The 20,606-nt window shown below is 45.8% G+C and overlaps 1 protein-coding gene across 1 annotated transcript in view; it reads right to left on the reverse strand.

Annotated features, from left to right (window-relative positions):
• CTDP1 (CTD phosphatase subunit 1) overlaps window positions 1-20,606 on the reverse strand; it is a 193,930-nt gene that overhangs the window by 60,440 nt on the left and 112,884 nt on the right. The window contains exon 12 of the mRNA XM_069730928.1: window positions 16,466-16,635. Coding sequence (XP_069587029.1) covers window positions 16,466-16,635 — 170 coding nt within the window. The remainder of the gene's footprint in view (window positions 1-16,465; window positions 16,636-20,606) is intronic.

The raw sequence follows: 20,606 nt of genomic DNA on the forward strand, positions 1-20,606 counted from the left end.
CATATTTTAAAAATAGAATGAGTGCACAAAAGCCAAATATAAGTCTATATTATAGACACACACATATATATATATATATATATATATATATATATATATATATATATATATACCCAATTTTTAGGTTGTGCGCACACTTTCAAGATTTTCGTGTTTTTTTTTAAGCTATAAAAACACGATAAAACCGCAAAAAAAACCCCGCATACATTAAGTATCCTATTATTAGAATGCAATCTGCACTTTTTGTGCACATGCTGTACTTTTTTCCGTGGCGGAATCCCATTCCGGAAAAATACACAGAATGTTCATTCTTTGTGCGGAATCGCGAGGATTCCGGACACATAGGAATGCATTGATCCGCTTACTTTCCGCATGTGGCTATGCCCACCATGCGGGAAGTATGGATCATGTGCGGTTGGTACTCAGGGTGGAGGACAGGAGACTCTCCTCCAGGCCCTGGGAACCATAGAAATATTTATAAAAAAAAAAAAAAAAAAAAGAATTAAAATAAAAAATCATGATATTCTCACCTTCCGGCGTCCCCGGCAGCCTTGCCGCTCCTCGCGATGCTTCCGTTCCCAATAATGCATTGCGAAAATGACCTGTGATGACGTAGCGGTCTCGTGAGACCACTACGTGATCTGGGGGTTTTGCCGCAATGCATTATTAGGACCGAAGCATCGCGAGGAGCGGGAAGACTGCCAAGGACGCAGTTAGGTGAGAATATCACGATTTTTTTTTTTATTATTATTTTTAACGTTCTGTCATTTTACTATTGATGTTGCATAGGCAGCATCAATAGTAAAAAGTTGGTCACACTATGTTTGACAAGTGTGACCAACCTGTCAGTTTTCCTAACGCTAGCATTCTGCAAGCTAATTACGCTTGCAAAACGCTAGTGTTTAGCGGGAATATGCATGCTAATTCCGCATGCGATATACCCGCGGCAGGATTTGCGGAATTGCTGCGGAAATTCTGCAACAGTGGTCAGGTTGAATAGCAAAAACAGCAAAATAAGGCAGAGATGCTTGAATAGCAAATAACTGCAGTCATTGCTTGCCATAAAAATTAACAGCATCACAAAACCCCCATTTCCACTTAACTCCAAGCCCAGCCATATAATTTCAGTGATCGTTTTAGCACAGGAGAAAGTAAAGGAATCTGTCACTATTCCAACTCCCCCCCCCCCCCCCCCTGTGATATATATGACCAATTAGTATGGGCGTACATGTAATAGAAATGTAAACGTAGTCGTACCTGTGTGCCTCATATTAACAGTCTTGTTGCTGAGAAATGTTACATTCTTTCTGTATGCTAATGATTTCTTCCAGGCTCCGGGGCGTAAAGTGCCTGGAAGAAATCCCTACTTCCTCTCTACATTATAACACTATCCACCTCCCATGCATGTCAGTTATGTCCCCGGAATCCCTCGGCTGCGCCCTCCACTCCCTCCAAAATCCATACTGCTTCCTCCGTTCTATTGTCACTGCATTCAGGGATAAACTGCGCAGGCGGCAGCAAGTCACTATGATCCATCAATTCTGGGGTGGCTGCTATTTTTAGGCTGGGAAGGGCCCAATAATCATGGGCAGCTACCTGCTTGCCCTTAGCTGGTTATTAAAAATGTGGGGGACCCCATTCTTTTTTAAAAATTATTAGAGTAAAAATACCCAGAAAGCACTCTCTCAGTATCTATCATTTATCTATCTATCTATGAAAGAAAAATTAGTGAGGAGACAAAGTGCAAATGGGGCTTATCTGGGTAACAGTGCTGGAGGATATACACAATTGTGCTCCCATAGTTGTGTTGTGTGCACACAACCATCGATAGGGCTTAAGGCTGCTGTAGACCCACGAGGAGAGAAGAGCATAAAAACTGGAAAACTAAATGGGTTATTCTGCACTGCTGTAGAAGAAAGGATGAAAGATACCAATCCAATTGCAGGTGGTTTATTTGCCAACGTGTTTCGAAGTATACAACTTCTTCACCAGAACAAACCACAATCTGAGGTAGATACTGTTGTATGTAATTAATTAAATAAATATATATTTAAAAAAATGGAGAGGGGTCCCCCCTACTTTTTTTTTTATTTTTTTAAAGCCAGCACAGATAAAGCAGACAGCTGCAGGCTTCTATTATCAGGATGGTACTTGGACAGTCCCAGCCAAAAAATAGAAGACTGCGGCTGCCCCAGAATTGGTGCATGACGTTAGATGTGCCAATTCTGGCACTTTACCTGGCTCATCACGAGTACCCTGGTGCGGTGCCAATCAGGGTAATATATAGGATTGATGACAGCTGTGATTTGTCAAAAATCACAGCTCCTATGAAGCCCTGGGTTTAGTAATGAAGAGATGTCTGTCTGACACCCCCATTACTAACCTTATAAATAAAAATCAATATAAACACACACATAGAAGAGTAATTTATTTAAAAAAAAAAAACAAAAAAAAACCAGACACCCTCTTTCACCAATTTGGCCCTGGATCCATTAGACCAGAGGTCCCCAACCTTTTTTGCACCAGGGACCGGCTTTAAGCAAGACCAGTTTTCCATGGCCCGGTGGGGTGGGGGTGGGGCAGGGGTGGGGCTCTGGTCATATGGGTGTGAGGTTATGGAGGGGTGGAGCTTAGTGCATACTTATCATGTAATTATGACATTTATAATGAGAATGTGATTCACACATTCACACACACACATTCTCACACACATTCACACACACACATTCTCACACACACATTCACACACACATTCACACACACACATTCTCACACACACACACACATTCTCACACACACATTCACACACACACATTCACACACACACTCTCACACACACACATTCACATTCTCACACACACACACATTCACACACACACATTCTCACACACACACATTCACACACACACACATTCACACACACACATTCTCACACACACACATTCTCGCACACATTCTCACACACACATTCACACACCCCTCTCACCTCTCCTCGCACTCTACCACAGCATCTCATTGCCTTCCTCTGACACAGCCGGCCGCTGAATGATGACGTCATCCAGCGGCGCGTCTGTGTGAGAGGAAGCAGGAAGACAGATTGCTGGGCAGCGGAGCTGCGGGGATTTCTCCCTGCCCGTCGCAGCCACCCCTCCACCTCTGCACACATTGGGAGCCGGCGCTCTGCAGCTTCTCTGTGCCGGCTGTCAGCTTGACAGTCGGCACAGAGAACAGCTGATTCCCTGACCGGGGGCGGCAGAATGCAGCCGCCGGGGGAGACACTGCGGACCGCCGGACCGCCCGACTGCGCCCCTCCCTGCCGGCTGCGCCCGGGGCAAATGCCCCGGCTGCTCCCCCCCCTAGATACACCACTGGGCGTGTCAGTGAGGAGAGCCTGCCGCCCCACCCCATCAGGAACACACCATGCTGCGCAGGAGGGCTGCGTCACTAAGACCCGCCTGACGCCCCGCCCCGTCCTGCATAATGTTCTCTGCCGGGAGCTGCGAGCTGTCACAGAGCGTGCTCTGACCAGGCGCAGGGCCGCGAAGCTAGCTGTCAGTGGCGCCGCGGACCGGCTGAAAAACCTCAACGGCCCGGTCCTGGTCCGCGGACCGGCGGTTGGGGACCTCTGCATTAGACTACGGCAGACCGACGGAGGATTATTTTGGGGGAAATAGATTGGTGAAACTTTTTTTTTTGTAATAAAGGACTTTTCTGTATGGTTTTATTGATTTTTACTTACAGGGTTAGTAACGGGGGTATCTGACTGACACCTCTTTATTACTAAGGGCTTGGTGTCAGTGCCAGCTGCTGAAATCAACCCCTAATCCCCTCACCCCGATTGCCCCCACAAGGCTAAGCGCCAGAGCTGGGAGTCAGGGATGCACCCAGGGGTCTTCCTCATGCATTTACATTCCATTTCAGAGGTGTTTCCATACACTTTGGCGATCCCCCCCATAGGGAAAAGTGAACAATAAAGTTTAGTTACTCTTTGACAACTTGAGAAAAGGCCTTTAAACAAGGACAAGCAATTTTGCTGCCCAATTGTGGCAGCTGACAAACTGCAAATCAAGAGGTCACCAACTGTATTCAGTTAATTGCTGGGATGTAATGTTTAGAGGGGGATGGCAAAGTTTTGAATATAAGGGTCTCATTTTAGATTCCATATTGTGGTCAATATAGAACCCTATGGCTACGTAGAACTGTAAAACGGAATATATGGTAAACACCACAATACAAGAGTCATTCAGCTGTGACGCTTGGCTTCGGCCAGAGAAATTACTCTTTGTATTTCAGCTGCAACTTCACACACCTTAAGCATAAATAATGGTCCTTGGTCTATGAAATTGCCAACTCTTTAGTCTTTCTCCTCACCCTTGGAAAAAAAGTTGCAGCTTAAACAAGCAAAAAAACAAGCAACACAAAATGCAAACGGAAAATTGTCTTAAAACCTGAACGTTTGTGTTTCTAGAACAAAACAGATAATCCTACCGGCAGTGATTTACCAAGAAACAACGCTGCACACTGCTACGGTTTTGCTTCTAGTAATGAGCAACAACTGGTACTACTAATTAAGCCATCACTTCAGTAAAACTGCACTGCCTCCAAACATCTATTAATCAAAAACCAATCTAAAGAAACAGACGGATTCTCTCACTACTTATAAGAATCAAGAGTGCTCATGGACATCCAGAACATACATTCATTCCCAATCTGCTTAAGTTATTTTTTCTCGGGTCTGAAAGACAGTTATTGCAAAAACTGAGAAAAAGCAAGAAAACCCTGCAGAAACTGAATATAAATTGCATCAGCTGCAACTTCTATTGGATGGCTTAGGGACCTTTGTACTGAAAACTTTGTTTACTATCTTCTTTTCATGGAGTAATTTTCAGTGCCATAATGAAGTGCACATCCCTAAGATGGAAACACCATACAATGCACAACATAAAATAAAGTCTTCTCCGACTGGTGAAAATTAGAATAGAGCAAAAACAAATCACAGAACTTTGGTCCAGCAGCTACATCGTTAGTCATGATCACAGGACCTAAGTCCTATAAACCTAACTCTCAGCATCACTGCATCTCTTCTAAGTGAATGGACACAACACGAGTACATTGAGGCACAATGCGGACGACGTGGGGCCTACTAGTGAGAAGAGTAGACGGATGTTGCAGGGAGTAGGAGTCATGCTCTGTGCTACACGTTCACCGACAGGAGCGCAGTGTAAGTAAGTCAAGATGCGGCCATTTAACCCTCTGCTGCTATCAATATTGATCTCAACATTCAAGAAGCCAGGAGAGAGAGAGGGCTACCTCTTCCTTCTGACCGGTGTACCCAAGACGTCATCGCTAGGGTCTGATCGTTGTCATAGCAACTTGGTCATTATGACAACTTGCAGGTCTGCCAGCTATGGCAAGCCTGTTAGACTATGCTGAGAGTACGGTCTAAGAGGCTACTGTCAAGTGTGACACTGACAGATATAATACACTACAATACTGAGGAACTGCAATGCATTATACCAGCAAACAGAGTAATGAAAGTTAAAGTTCCATATCGGGATTATATAAAAAAAGGTTACAAAAAAAAACTGTTTAAAAAATATATATTATATACATATATACAAACACACACACACAATATAAAATAAATATTATACCAATAAATGCATATTATGTAAAAACAAAGATAAAACAGAAAAAGTACACATATTTGGTATTGCCACATCTGGAACGACCCAATCTACAAGCCTGTCACACTAATTAACCTCTCTGTGAACACCGTAAAAAAAAAAAAAAAAAAAGACAAAAACCTATGTTTGTTCTTCATACCAGGGAACAAAAACTGGAATGAAACGCAATCAAAATGTTGACTGTAAATAAAAATGGTATAACTGAAAAAGTCATCAGGTCCCGCAAAAAACAAGCCGCCATGCAGCCATAAAAGCACCGAAACATAAAAAAAATTATAGAAATGTGATGTCACTGTAATCGTACTGACCAGAAGAATAAAGTAGTCTCATCACTGTGAAAGGCATAAAAAACAGGATTTTTGGTTGCTTACCTTAAAATCTGTTTCTCGGAGCCTTCATTGGGGGACACAGGAACCATGGGTGTATGCCGCTGCCACTAGGAGGCTGACACTATGCAAATAAAAAAGTTATCTCCTCCTCTGCAGTACACACCCTACCGACAGGAAGTAGGATATTCAGTTAGTGAGAAAGCAGCAGGAGAAGCAACATGTAAAAGAGAAAGAATAATAATATAATAATAATAATAATAATAATAAACTTTATTTATATAGCGCCAACAAATTCCACGGCGCTCCACAGATTAACAGTTTCAAACACTCAAAGAGTGATCAAAGAACTCAAACGTATACAGTAAACAGAGCTGTTCAACTTGGGAGGGTGCTGTGTCCCCCAATGAAGGCTCTGAGAAACAGATTTTACAGTAAGCAACCAAAAATCCTGTTTTCTCTATCGCCTTTCATTGGGGGACACAGGAACCATGGGACGTCCCAAAGCAGTCCCTGGGGTGGGAAAAACATACTTCCATCAAGTCCGAGGACTCACCACTGCCGCCTGCAGGATCCTTCTGCCCAGGCTGGAGTCAGCCGAAGCCTAGGTATGGACCCTGTAGTTCGGTGAAACGTGTGGATGGAAGACCACGTTGCCGCTTTGCAAAGCCGTCGGCGAAAGCCCTGCGACGTACTGCACTGGATGCGCCGACTGCCCGGGTAGACTGAGCCTTTATCTCAGGAGGGGGCACTCTGTTCTTTACCCGGTAAGCTTCCAAAATTGCCATTCTAATCGAGCGAGCAATAGTCGCCATGGGAGCCGGCAGGCCTCTACGCACGCCATCAGGGATGGCGAAAAGAGAATCCATCTTTCGGAAAGCGGCCGTGCTAGCCAGGGAGATCCTCACTGCCCTGACGAGGTCCAGCCTGTTCAACGATCGCTCCAGAGGATGAGCTGGACAAAAGGAAGGTAGACCGATGTCCTCGTTGAGGTGGAAAGATGAAAACCACCTCGTGAAAGGAAGGAAGGCGGAGACCTGGGACCACCTTGTCCTGGTGGAAATCAAGAAAGGAGGTCGGCAAGAAATGGCCGCCGACTCAAAAACGCGGCGGATCGAAGAGATGGACCTGAGATAAGCCACCTTCCGAGATAGTGCTGACAGAGAAAAAACTCCCTGAGAGGCTCAAAGGGGGGAACCCCTAGAACAACCAGCACATCCTTTAAATCCCATGAATCCACAGAGGCCCTGAACGGAGGGACAGCGTGGGCTACTCCTTGAAGGAAAGTCTTAACCTGTGGCTAAGAAGAAAACGTCTTCTTAAAGGGAAGAAGAGCGCAGGAACCTGGCACTTTAGGGAACTGAGAGCGAAGCCCGAATCCAGTCCTGCCTGAAGGAAACCCAAATGGAAGGCAGGGAAAAGGACATAGGTGAAAAGCGGTTGGACTCGCATCAACGAAAGTAAGCCTTCCAGGTACGATAGAAGATCCTTGAAGAAGACGAAGGCTTCCTAGCCTGGATTATAGTGTGACTCATCTGGGCCGAAAGGCCGGACGCTCTTAGAACTGTGGAGTCCACAGCCACGCCGTTAAACAGAGCGACCGATAATTCGGGTGGCAAATCAGACCCCGAGACAGCAGCTCGGGTCTGTTTAGAAGGCACCAGGGGAGTCCGCGAGGAGATTGACGATGTCTGCAAACCAAGACCTCCTGGGCCAATCCGGGACGATCAGAATGACCGGCACCCATCCCGCCTTGATCTTTTTCGAAAGCTTGGAAAGCAAGGGAAGGAGAGGGAAACGATAGGGGAGCACGAACTGCGACCAAGGAATGGCCAGAATGTCAACACCACTGTGAGAAGGTCGCGGAACCTTGGGCCGACCTAAGGGACCTTCCTGTTCAATCGGGACGTCATGAGGTCCACCTCTGGAGTCCCCCATCGAACAACAATCCGATAGGAAACCTCCTGAAGTACCATTCCCCTGCCGCGAGGCCCTTGCGGCCGAGGAAGTCGGCGGCCTAAATGTCCACGCCGGGGACATGCACTGCAGAGCTCACCAGGACCGTTGCCTCTGTCCAAAGGAGGATCCTGGAATCTCGGCCGATGCCAGAGAACGCCGAGTCCACCCCTGGTGGTAGACATATGCCACAGCTGTGTCATTATCTGTCTGGATTCGAATTGGCAGGCTGCCGAGAATCCTTGCCCAGTGAAGGAAAGACAGAAAGAAGATCCGGAACTCGAGGACATTGATCGGCAAAGAGGACTCCTGCGCCGACCAAACAACCCTGAAAAGAACAGGTGACAAAGTCCCGCGCCTCCGCCGAGCGGGCTGGCGTCCGTCGTCACCACCTGCCAGGGAACTGGAAGGAAGGATATGCTGTGAAGGATCTACTCCAGGATAAGAGAAGCGACCTCGGCCACCAGTCGAGGAACCGTTTGACCCGGGAGAAAGCCGGATCGGACGATGCAGGAGACGAGAGACCTGTCCCCCTGTGATAGAATAGCCTGCTGAAGGAGTCTTGAATGAAACGGGCAAAGGGAAAATTGCTTCCAATGTTGCAACCAACCTCCTTAAGACCTTTAAGGCCCATCGGAAAGGAGGGGAGCCGAAAACCCTGGAGCAAGCGAACTTCCTGACAAAGGAGGGATATCCTGTCTTCGGAAAGGAAGACTCTGGTCCGACAAGTGTCGAAGAACATGCCGGAGATACGAGGCACTGAACAAGACTGAACTTCTTCCTGTTGACGAGCCACCCGCAACGGCTAGAGTGTCGGGAAAGATGGATAGACTTTCGGGAGCCTGAAACCGAAGTTCCTGAGCCTCCATGGAAGCGATTACTGAACAAGGGAATATCATCCTGAAGTGTCTCCGACGAAACTTCCTGTTCAGCAATTTGAGATCCGGACTGGGACGAACCTTGTCGTCCTCTGTCAGTACAAAAAGATTCTAAGACAAGCCTGTGAACCGTTGAACCGTTCCTGTTCTGGGACGGGAACGATTACCCCGGATTTAAGGAGGGAAACAATGGCTGTAAAGAAACACGGGACCAGAGCGGGGTCTCTTGGAAGTTGGGATTCGAAGAAAACGATCCCAGGGCCGAGAAATGAAGATTTTGTATCTAGAGGATACAAGTGCCCTGGCCCAAGCGTCCTCTACTGAGGAGACCCAGACGTCCCTGAGAACAGGAGACGGCTGCCCAGCCTGAGAAACGGGCTGGGGTCTAGTCGTGGGTCCTGCCTAGGTGGAACTTCCAGACCTGGACCTGGAGAATCCACCTTAGGAGTAGCGGGAACACCAGGAAGGATTGAGTCGAAGAATACCTTCTTCCCTTAACGTGCCTGTGGCCTCTGTTGCGAAAAGGAATCTGATGTCGCGAAACGACGAAAAAAAGGCCGAAAGGACCGAAGTTGCCGCCTAAGAAGAGAATTGGTGCCGCCAGTGGCGTCCTTAATAATTTGGTCCAGCTTGGAACCGAAAAGACGTGATCCTTGAAGAGGGCAGGCTCGTAAGGGACTTCTTTGACGACTCGTGTGCCAAGCAGTGCGACGGCTGGCAACATTACTGGGTGTCTGAGCGGCAGAAGACGCGACATGCAGGGAACAAATTATTCCCCGGCGTGAGTAATCTGGGTGGCAACCTCCGCCAGCCAGTCTGGTGGAGCTCCGGCTTGAATGCCCCAACGGAGTTGTTTTAGCCCCTTCGGATACCGACTTCGAAACGCAAGTGGAAGCGAAAACCGGGCATAGGGATGATGCGGCAGGTTCGAGAGCCGAATTCACGAAGGATTCCATGATCCTATCGATGGAATCTGTCAGAGTCGCCCCACCGGACCGCATGAGGACTGTGTTAGTGGCAAGTCTAGCAGCCGGCGGATCCACAGAGGGAGAGGTCGTTCTCCATCGCCTCTCATTCCGGTTGGCGATGAGATCCAGAGGAAAGAGATATGAGACCCCAAGACGCTTTCCTCTTTGAGAACGTCTGGTCGAATTCTCTCTCTCTCTCTGGCCAGAAGCGCCTCAATTCAGGATGAGGAGCGAATCCCTTGGGAGGAAGTTTAGACCGTTTAAACGAAACCGCCTGATCTGCGGGTTCCGTAGAGGAATCTTTGATGCCACAGGTCAGATTGGACGCTCCAATGAGGCTTTGAACCATATCCCTCATGTTAAGATATGGTTCGACTCCGGTCCCAAATTATCCTCCGAAGGCACATCAGAGAAAGCCTCGCCTGACTCCGGGGGAGGGGGGGGAGGATAAGGGGGGGCTCGACCACAGAGAAGGACCGTGAGATGGGTCGAGAAGAGAACTCAGACCGGCGTTCCCGTCTGGATCTTACGCGGCCTGTATGGGAAGACTCGGACAGAGCTTCTTGCGACCCGCTGGCTACTACGGAAGTCTGCAGGGGCAACCGATCGAGCACGGACACAAGGGTCTGGGAAACCGGAGTGAGATCCGCTACTGATAGAGACAGAGGGGAGACCCAGCCTGTGGTGGGGACTTCGCTCTGAGGCGGAGATGAACATAATGTGGGTTGCTGCAGGCCTGTCTGAGGGGAGCTTGCGGGTACAAGGCGAACCCTGAAAGTGTTTCACTAAGACACAGGAAAAGGTAGGAGGCCGGGAGCGACCTCCCTTAAAATTAGACCGAACGGGCCCCTGAGGGAAATGTCAGAAGATTAGGGAACAGTTAGGGGCAGGGGATTGAGTGAAACTGCGGTGCAGAGGTACTCACGGCAGACGCTGCAGTGTCCAGATGGAAGGCTGCACGGCCTGGAAGATGCTCCTCTGGAACGATAGCCCCTAGTAGAACAGGCAGACACATCTGGGGCACTCTTGTCCTGAACTTTCTGCAGGCCTGAAGAACAGCAGTGGAACAGAAGGATGGAGCTGCTGCCCTGCTGCCTCTGTTGCAACGATGTGCTGTGCCCCCAGGAGAAAATGCGGGCACGAGTGAAATCTCCTGCCCTGTGCTCAGCAGCGACGTGGAGGAAGGGGCGGAGTCAGCCCAGATGGCGCCGGTGGGCGGAGATTGCAGGGCAGTTTGTCGGGCGGGAGAAAGCCCGCCCGAAGAAACCGGAAGTGGAGGAGCGCGGTACCGGAAGTAGGCCCCGGCGGAAGCCGGGACCTAAATTAGAGGCCGGCGCCGCTGGAAAAGAGACTGCGGCCCCGGAACAGTGCGCCGCAGAGCAGCGCGGCAACCTGCCAGGGCCGCAGGGTGAGGCGGAGCAGAGGGACGCGACGCCGAAGTAGGCCCCGGCAGAAGCCGGGACCTAAATTAGAGGCCGCCGCCGCCGGAAAGAGGAACGCGCCGCCGAAGCCCGCAGGGCGGCCGCAGGGGAGAGCGGTGCCGGCGCCGCCAGAAAGGTGACATTGCGGCCGCTGCGCAGTGCGGCCGCGGGGAGGACACTGCGGCCCTGATGAAGGGGATAGCCAATAGTGCAGAGCTACTGCTCGACTTGGTGCCCCAGGGATCCCTTTTAAAATAGGATCAGCGCCGCCCTAGAAGATAGTGCAGCGCGCATTTAGGGACTTCTACTCCCCCACACTGCGAGAGTAAGGGGAAGATCTGAAAATTTAGGGGAAATACTCACCTAAACATCCCACGCAGTTACTAACCTGAGGGGATTGAGACGTCCACGGAGCTGTGATGGAGGTCCTCGTCTCCTCCAACCGACAGGCTCTGGTGGGCGAGTGGGTGGGGGACGGAGCCAGGACCGGACTTCTGAGCACGCTTGTGTGCTAGGATCTTGGTCCTGGAGAGGGATCTATGAGGATACGGGGTGGCAGTACACGCCGTACTCATAGTCCGCATTGTGGGATTACAGGTGTGACTAATCACCCTGTATCCCTCCGGAAAAACCTGAAAAGGAACGACGCACATTGAGGTAGATAAGGGTCTAATGAAAGACCCGTGTCCACCTCCTACTGACACTAAGCTAAACTGAATATCCTACTTCCTGTCGGTAGGGTGTATACTGCAGAGGAGGAGCTAACTTTTTTATTTGCATGGTGTCAGCCTCCTAGTGGCAGCAGCATACACCCACGGTTCCTGTGTCCCCCAATGAAAGGCGATAGAGAAAAATTAATTCCTGAATTGTCGCTGTGTAAGCACATGCACATTTGTTATCCAACCCCCTGAAAAGACCTTTCCTGTCTTAATTACCTGGCCAATCTATAAACCTTTGTTTACATACAATAGACAGCCTCGTTGGCACTGCCGGGGTCTGTCACTTCAAAAAGGAGCTGCCTGCATGTTAATGAAGATTGTCACATCCCAACTATATCTTTTACTTTTTTATGCCCATGGTACCAGTCTAATTCTAGGAAACTCAGACTGTCAGCTATTTTTGCTACTGCAATTTGGTGTGAGATGAGGAGGGAGGGTGAATGCCCCCTCGCTAGTGGCTTCAGAGATTTTAATATTTTCTATGACGACCTAGTATTGATTTTTTTCATTCTGCTTACCAAAAATCGCAGTAAGGCTCGGCTAACTTTTCCTCGCTATAAGCTGAGCATTTACACCGAGGTTTCCATGTAAAACTCTGAAATAGATTCAGTAGGAAGATTCCCTATAATGATGGAGTGTGGATTCCATCTGGCCCATAATTCATCAGTGTGTCTTTTTAGGCACACACAAAAGTGCAGTCCGACACCATTTTGTGCACCTCTGAAATGAGGAACACCGCTGAGCAGAGGCCAGATTGAGTCCAGAGCAACTCTGCTGCCTAATTATAGTGAATGGATCCCACGGGGCTTTATCAGAGTCACGTCATTCGGAGATTTAGATGGAAACACCAATGTAAGTGCTCAGCTCAGACCACAGCTTAAATGTGATAGAAAATTTATGTAAAATATTCCCAATAAAAGCTTCAACTCAATCTGCAAAAATAGAAAGTCCTCACTCGATCATTTGTCAATAGCAATGTAGGAGACTTCCACATTACTGGTAGAACAAAGGCTCTAGGAAAACAAAATGGCTCCTCGCCCCCAAAATAGGAATCCAGCAATTTCTGCACTTCCAAATCCTAATGCCTCTCTCCATCCAGAGCCCGTTTTGGCATTTCTGTAGCAATGAGAGCCTAATTTATGGGGTCTATGTCTCCAGAAGAAAAAGTTGGGCACTATGACGGCAGATTTGCAATTTCACTCAGCAACATCCGTTGCTACTTGTTTCTGGAAAACAACAAAGGGTCAAAATTGTGACTACACCTATAAATTCCTAGAGGGGTGTAATTTCCAAAACATGGTCACTGAGGTAGGGATTCTGCCCTTCTAGCATTTAAAGGCTCTGCATATGGAGTTTGCAAACTATAGTCAGGGTGAAAAAAGTGTTGGCACCCTTGAAATTGTTCCAGGAAATGAAGTATTTCTCCCAGAAAATTATTGCAATTACACATGTTTTCTTATACACGTTACTTCATTTTTGTGTGTATTGGAAAAAAAAAAAAGAAAAAAGTCAAATTGGACATAATGGCACACAAAACTTTGAAATGAGACGGACAAAATTGTTGGCCCCTGTCCAATATTGTAGGTAAACAACTGTTTCAAGCATGTGATGCTTGTTCAAAGCAACCTGTGGCAAGTAACAGGAATGGGCAATATGAAAATCACACCTGAAATTAGATAAAGAGGAAAAGCTGACTTAATCTTTGTATTACTTGTCTGTGTGTGCCACACTAAGGGTACCGTCACACAGTGGCATTTTGATCGCTACGACGGCACGATCCGTGACGCTCCAGCATCGTAACAATATCGCTCCAGCGTCGTAGACTGCTGTCACACTTTGCAATGTACGACGCTGGAGCGATAATTTCATGACGTATGTGCGATGTAGAAGCCGTTGGTTACTATGCGCACATCGTATACAATATCGTGCACACCTTTGTTACACCATGCGATCATGCCGCCACAGCGGGACACTAGACGACGAAAGAAAGTTTCAAACGATCTGCTACGACGTACGATTCTCAGCGGGGTCCCTGATCGCAGGAGCGTGTCAGACACAGCGAGATCGCTGGAACGTCACGGATATATCGCTGGAACGTCACAAATCGTGCCGTCGTAGCGATCAAAATGCCACTGTGTGACGGTATCCTAAGAATGGAGAACAGAGAGAAGATAACTAAGGACTTGAGAACAAAAATTTTTGAGCAGTATCAACAATCTCAAGGTCACAAGTCCACCTACAGAGATCTTTATTGTGCCATTGTCCACGGTGTGCAACATAATCAAGACATTTGCAACCCATGGCACAGTAGCTAATCTCCCTGGACAGCAGAGAAAAATAGATAAAAGGTTGCAACGCAGGATAGTTCGGATGTAAATAAGCAGTCCCAATCAAGTTCCAAAAAAATTCAAGCTGTCCTGCAGGTTCAGGGTGAATCAGGGTCAGCGTGAACTATCCATCGACATTTGAATAAAAGGAAATGCTATGGCAGGAGACGCAGCAGGACTTCACTGAGGACACAGACATAAAAAAGCTAGACTGCAGTTTGCCAAAATGTACGTGAGAAAGCAAAAATCCTTCTGGGTGCCTTGACTGCGTGCAAAGGCATCATGAAACCTGAAGGTTACCATAGGATTTTGCTTCACAATGTAAAAAAAAGGACAATGACCCTGTACATTCTTTAAGAAACACCAAGAAACAGATGGAAACAAAGATCAGATGTGTCCAGCTAAGAGTCCAGCTCTAAATCCCATTGAACACATGTGGAGAGATCTAAAAATTGGTGTTGGGACAATGCACTCTTCCAATATGAGAGGCATGGAGCAGTTTGCAAAAGTAGAGGTCCAAAATTCCAGTTGAGACATGTAAGAAGCTTGTTGATCGTTATAGGAAGTGATTGATTGCAGTTACTTATTCCAAAGGATGTACAACCAAATATAAAGTTGAGGGTGCCAACTATTTTGTCCAGCCCATATTTGGGGTTTTTGTGTTAAGTTATGTCAAACTTCCTTTTTTTTTTTTTTTTTGTGTTGTTACAGTTCACACAAAGGAAATAAATGTGTATAAGAAAACGTGTAATTGCAATAATTTTCTGAGAGAAATACTTCATTTTTTGAAACCATTTCAAGGGTGCCAACACTTTCAGCCATGACTGTATTCTACAAAAATGTGTTCTCCAAGAGTCAAATAACGCTCCTTTTCTTCAGAGTCTTAGGCCGGGTTCACATGGCGTGAAACAGCAGTCCGTTCAACACATACGTGAACGGGCTGCTGACGCAAGTGCCGACATTCTCCATCGCGCTAGCGCAGATAAAGCATCTGCTAGCTCTATCTGCGCTAGCAGTGATGGACCCGGAAACGCTGCAGCCCGCGTCTCAGGGTCCGTCACTCAATCACAGCACATCCCTAGCGCACGCCCATTGTGGGTGTGCCCTAGCGATGCATCCGACATAGGAATTAATGGTGGCCTTAACGGACTACGTTACACCGCGTTTATGCCGCGGTGTAACGTAGTCCGTCTAACGGATGCCCATAACGCAGTGTGAACCCAGCCTTACCATGTAGCTAAGCAGTACTGTATAGATAAATAATGCAATGTAAAATCTGGAACTAAAACTACATTTTTGGGGTAAAAATGTGATTATTTTTTCTTCAAAGCCCAATGGTATAAAATTCTGTGACACTAGTGGTGCCAATATGATCACTCCACCCTTAGATAAATTAATTGATAGGTGTAGTTTGTAAAATAGGGTCACTTAAGGGAAGTTCTCCTGTTCTGGTACCTCAGGGGCTCTGCCAATTTGACATGGCAAAAGCAACCATAACAACAAAAGTTGCACTACAATATGGCGCTCCTTGCCTTCTACACTTTGCATTGTGTCTCAGAATTATTTTTCAACCACATATGGACCATTGGCGTACTCAGGATTGCTTAACAAATTGTATAGTTTATTGCCTCAGATTATCCCTTTTGAGAATGAAAAACTTGAGCCAAAGCAACATTTTACACTGCAGTAAGACCTAGTGTTTCATTTTATTCTGTGGTGCTGAGGTTCCTACCTCAACCAAGTACAACACGTCATAAAAAAAACAAGTGTCTGAATCACTGGGATTTGTTGAAGAGTTCCAGAGTTATTACCTCAAAGTGACACTGGTCAGAATGTAAAAACTGGCTTGGTCAGGAAGGTGAAAACAGGCTTTGGGGTGAAGGGGTTAAAACCCATGATATATTAAAGTCTCAAATATTGTTCACAATTAAATAAATTGTGATTAATATCAGTGGGAGGACTTCAGACCTCCAAGTAAAGAACAATCTTTTCTATTCGAAAATGTTAAGTTCTGCCTTAAAAAGAAGAATATTCCTTGTGAGCAAAGTCATATCAATCATGCCTAGGGAACCATTTCAATAAATATAACAATTGTCGCAGACGGGAAATACATATATTCTACAACACAGTTGATGAATATTTATATGGAAATCTGTATATATTATACAATGTACCGTACTCACCGTGATGTACCATCTAAGATGCTCTGTTCACTCGAAGACGACGATTCAGTTCGCGATTCTGGGATTTTCTCTGGGCTATTTTGTGTTGTATTCGGTGATTTTTTAACTTTCACAGACTTCTTTTTCTCACTATCACTCTCATCACTGCCTTCACCCAAAATGTCGTCAACCTGAAAAATATGAGGTTTTTAAGAGGCTATAAACAAGGCTGCTTCTCAAAGAAAAAATAAAAGTACAGAGGGACTAGACCTTATCATCAAAGGCAAGCTTGCATGTCAATAATGTTCTCTATATTATTACTATTGTGGACAATATGTTGGGACACACACATAATATCTGATCCTCCTCGACCTACTTTTACCTTCTCCAATACCCTGTAAATTATAAGCCTGTGATTGTTGGTCCTCTACCCCACTGCACCTGTCTGTCACTGTTTGTTTTTACAACACTTTGTATATTATATAGTATTATATGTATGTAACCCTTTAAGTGTACCGCACCATGGAATTAATGAAGCGTTAAAAATAAATACGGGTAATTGTTAACAAAAGAGCCAGCGGATTCAAATGTAGCTAGTAGTGATGACTGAGCGTGCTTTGATAAGGTGTTATCCAAGCGCGCTTGTGTCTTAATTAGAGTTGAGCTAATTTTTCAATATTCGGCTCTGATTATGATTGTTTTTGCAATACTCAACAAACACAGCTGAATGTCATCGGAGTAAATGGGAGTAGAAATGACCGAATATGTTCAGAACCAATCATCAAACATAAATTTGGCACAAATAAGGTAACAATATGGCACGAATCTGGCAAATTCAGATTTCGGTGACCGATTCTGAACATATTCGCTCAACTCTACTTTTAATACAGCATCTTCGACGTGCTTGAATAATCATAGACCTGAAACAGGGACAAGGGTGCATCCTCTACGTCTGGAGGAAAAAAGGTTTAAGCATAATAACAGACGCGGATTCTTTAACCCCTTACTGACATCGGACGGTATAGTACGTCCGATGTCAGCTCCCCTGCTTTGATGCAGGGCTCCGCGGTGAGCCCGCATCAAAGTCGGGACATGTCAGCTGTTTTGAACAGTTGACATGTGCCCGCAATAGCGGCGGGTGAAATCGCGATTCACCCGCTGCTATTAACTAGTTAAATGCCGCTGTCAAATGCAGACAGCGGCATTTAACTACCGCATCCGGCCGGGTGGCTGGAAATGACGTCATCGCCGACCACCGTCACATGATCGGGGGTCGGCGATGCTTCTCCATTGTAACCATAGAGGTCCTTGAGACCTCTATGGTTACGGATTGCCCGTCGCTGTGAGCGCCACCCTGTGGTCGGCGCTCACAGCACATCTGATTTTCTACTACATAGCAGTGAACAGCAGATCGCTGCTATGTAGCAGAGGCGATCGTGCTGTGCCTGCTTCTAGCCTCCCATGGAGGCTATTGAAGCATGGCAAAAGTTTAAAAAAAAAGTAAAAAAAAAATATTAAAGTTTAAATAACCCCCCTTTCGCCCCAATCAAAATAAATCAATAAAAAAAAAATAAAATCTACACATATTTGGTATCGCCATGTTCAGAATCGCCCAACGTCTTGGAATGAAGATGGGAGGCGCCGCAGCGGACCAGAGACACCCAGTTGACTGGACCAGCAGCGGGACCGCCCCTAGGTGAGTATAATCTAACGTCTTGTTCTCCTCTTTCAGGTAACATCGGGGGCTTATCTACAGCATTACAGAATGCTGTAGATAAGCCCCTGATGCCGGTGGGCTTACTTTACCCGCGATTTTCGGGGTGACAGGTTCCCTTTAAGAGCAGTGAGACTATGGAACTCTCTGCCGTATGATGTTGTAATGAGTGATTCATTACTTAAATTTAAGAGGGGACTGGATACATTTCTGGAAAAGTATAATGTTGCAGGTTATATGTACTAGATTCCTTGATAGGGCGTTGATCCAGGGAACTAGTCTGATTGCCGTATGTGGAGTCGGGAAGGAATTTTTTTCCCCAATGTGGAGCTTACTCTTTGCCACATGGGTTTTTTTTTGCCTTCCTCTGGATCAACATGTTAGGGCATGTTATGTTAGGCTATGGGTTGAACTAGATGGACTTAAAGTCTTCCTTCAACCTTAATAACTATGTAACTATGATGTTCGAGTCACCACGTCTGCATGTGTTGAGGCTATCGAGCAGCCACGATGACTCAAACATAGTATTAGAGCACGCTGAAGATACTCTATTAAAGACATGTGTGTACTTGGACAACACCTTATCAGAGCACGCTCGCTCATCACTAATAGCTTGTTAATAATAATAAAAAAAATATTACAATGTAATTACACCATATAAGTAAATGGAAATGTAGTTCGATAATGAAGGTCATTTCCTTCTGAAAATTTTTGCAAAAACTAAGGAAATTAGCCAAAATATGAATAATCTCCTGCATTTTAACTTTCATGAGAACGTCCTTCTGTATACCTGACTAATGAAACCTTTGTAAGACTATGTAATAAGATGCTCAGCACCCTGCTGGATGAGAAGAATCATCTCAGTTGGATTTGCAGATGTGAAACTTGTAGTCTGAGGACATTTTAATCTAATTCTGTACTTTCTTTAATGGATTCAATACACATTAATGAGTTATACATCACTGTTAGACAAATGTGGCAAGAAAGACATGGTCAGTCAGTGTATACATGTATCAAATGGAAATGGAATAAGTATGTAAAAAGCAATATTTAGGTACCGTATTAGTCCTTAAATGGAATCTGTCAGTAAGATCACCCCTCCTAAGCAGTCTATATGGGCATGTAGGTCATAGGAAGCTGAATAAAGTGATACCTTGGTAACTGCGATCCGATGTCTTATTCCAGAGAAATCCACATTTTCTTATATGGGAAGGCCACTGATCTGCATGAGAATGTGCCTCCTGCGCTTATTTTTAGCCCCTTCATCCTGGGCTCTTTTCCGTTTCTTCCTCCCCATTTTCTAAGAGCCCTAACCTTTATTTTTCTGTCAATATAGCCATAAGAGGGCCTGCTTTTTTGTTTACCATGTTCACTGTACAGCGAAACTGACCAGTGAACATGAGTCTCCAGGGCAGCACAAATACACAGATAACAAACATGTATTTTTCCGAGACCCCTAACGTTTTCAAAGTTAGCGCTATAGCACTGTGTGATGGTTTATATCTTGCGCCCCGAGCCGACGTTTTTACTGCTACCACTTTGGGGTAGATCAATGTTTTGATTGTCTCTTATTGCATTTTATTGCAATATTGCGGTGGTCAAAAAAAAGGAATTCTGATGCCTCAATTTGCTTACCGATCTGATTTATTATTTTGATAGATCGGGCTTTTATGGATACAGCGATAACAAATGTGTATTTTTTTTAATGATTTTATTTTTAATGGGTCAAACCGAGATGTACTTTTTTTTTCTTCTTTTACATGTGGAATTATATACTTAACAAAAAAAGTGTGAAACAACTGAAAATATGGGGCACAAGGGGCCATTCTTTGCGTCTGGAGGAGAGAAGGTTTTTCCACCAACATAGAAGAGGATTCTTTGCTGTTAGGGCAGTGAGAATCTGGAATTTCTTTCCTGAGGAGGTGGTGATGGCGAACTCAGTCGAGGGGTTCAAGAGAGGCCTGGATGTCTTCCTGGAGCAGAACAATATTTTATCATACAATTATTAGGTTCTGTAGAAGGACGTAGATCTGGGTATTTATTATGATGGAATATAGGCTGAACTGGATGGACAAATGTCTTTTTTCGGCCTTACTAACTATGTTACTATGTTACTATGTTACTATGTCTTATATTCTAGGTTCTTCAAAGTAGCCACCTTTTGCTTTGATGACTGCTTTGCACACTCTTGGCATTCTCTTGATGAGCTTCAAGAGGTAGTCACTGGGAATGGTTTTCACTTCACAGGTGTGCCCTGTCAGATTTAATAAGTGGGATTTCTTGCCTTATAAATGGGGTTGGGACCATCAGCTGTGTTGTGCAGAAGTCTGGTGGATACACAGCTGATAGTCCTACTGAATAGACTGTTAGAATTTGTATTATGGCAAGAAAAAAGCAGCTAAGTGGCCATCATTACTTTAAGGGCTCCTTCTCACTTGCGAGAAATAC

This window comes from Ranitomeya imitator, chromosome 6 (genome assembly GCF_032444005.1).
Source record: "Ranitomeya imitator isolate aRanImi1 chromosome 6, aRanImi1.pri, whole genome shotgun sequence".
NCBI lineage: Eukaryota > Metazoa > Chordata > Amphibia > Anura > Dendrobatidae > Ranitomeya > Ranitomeya imitator.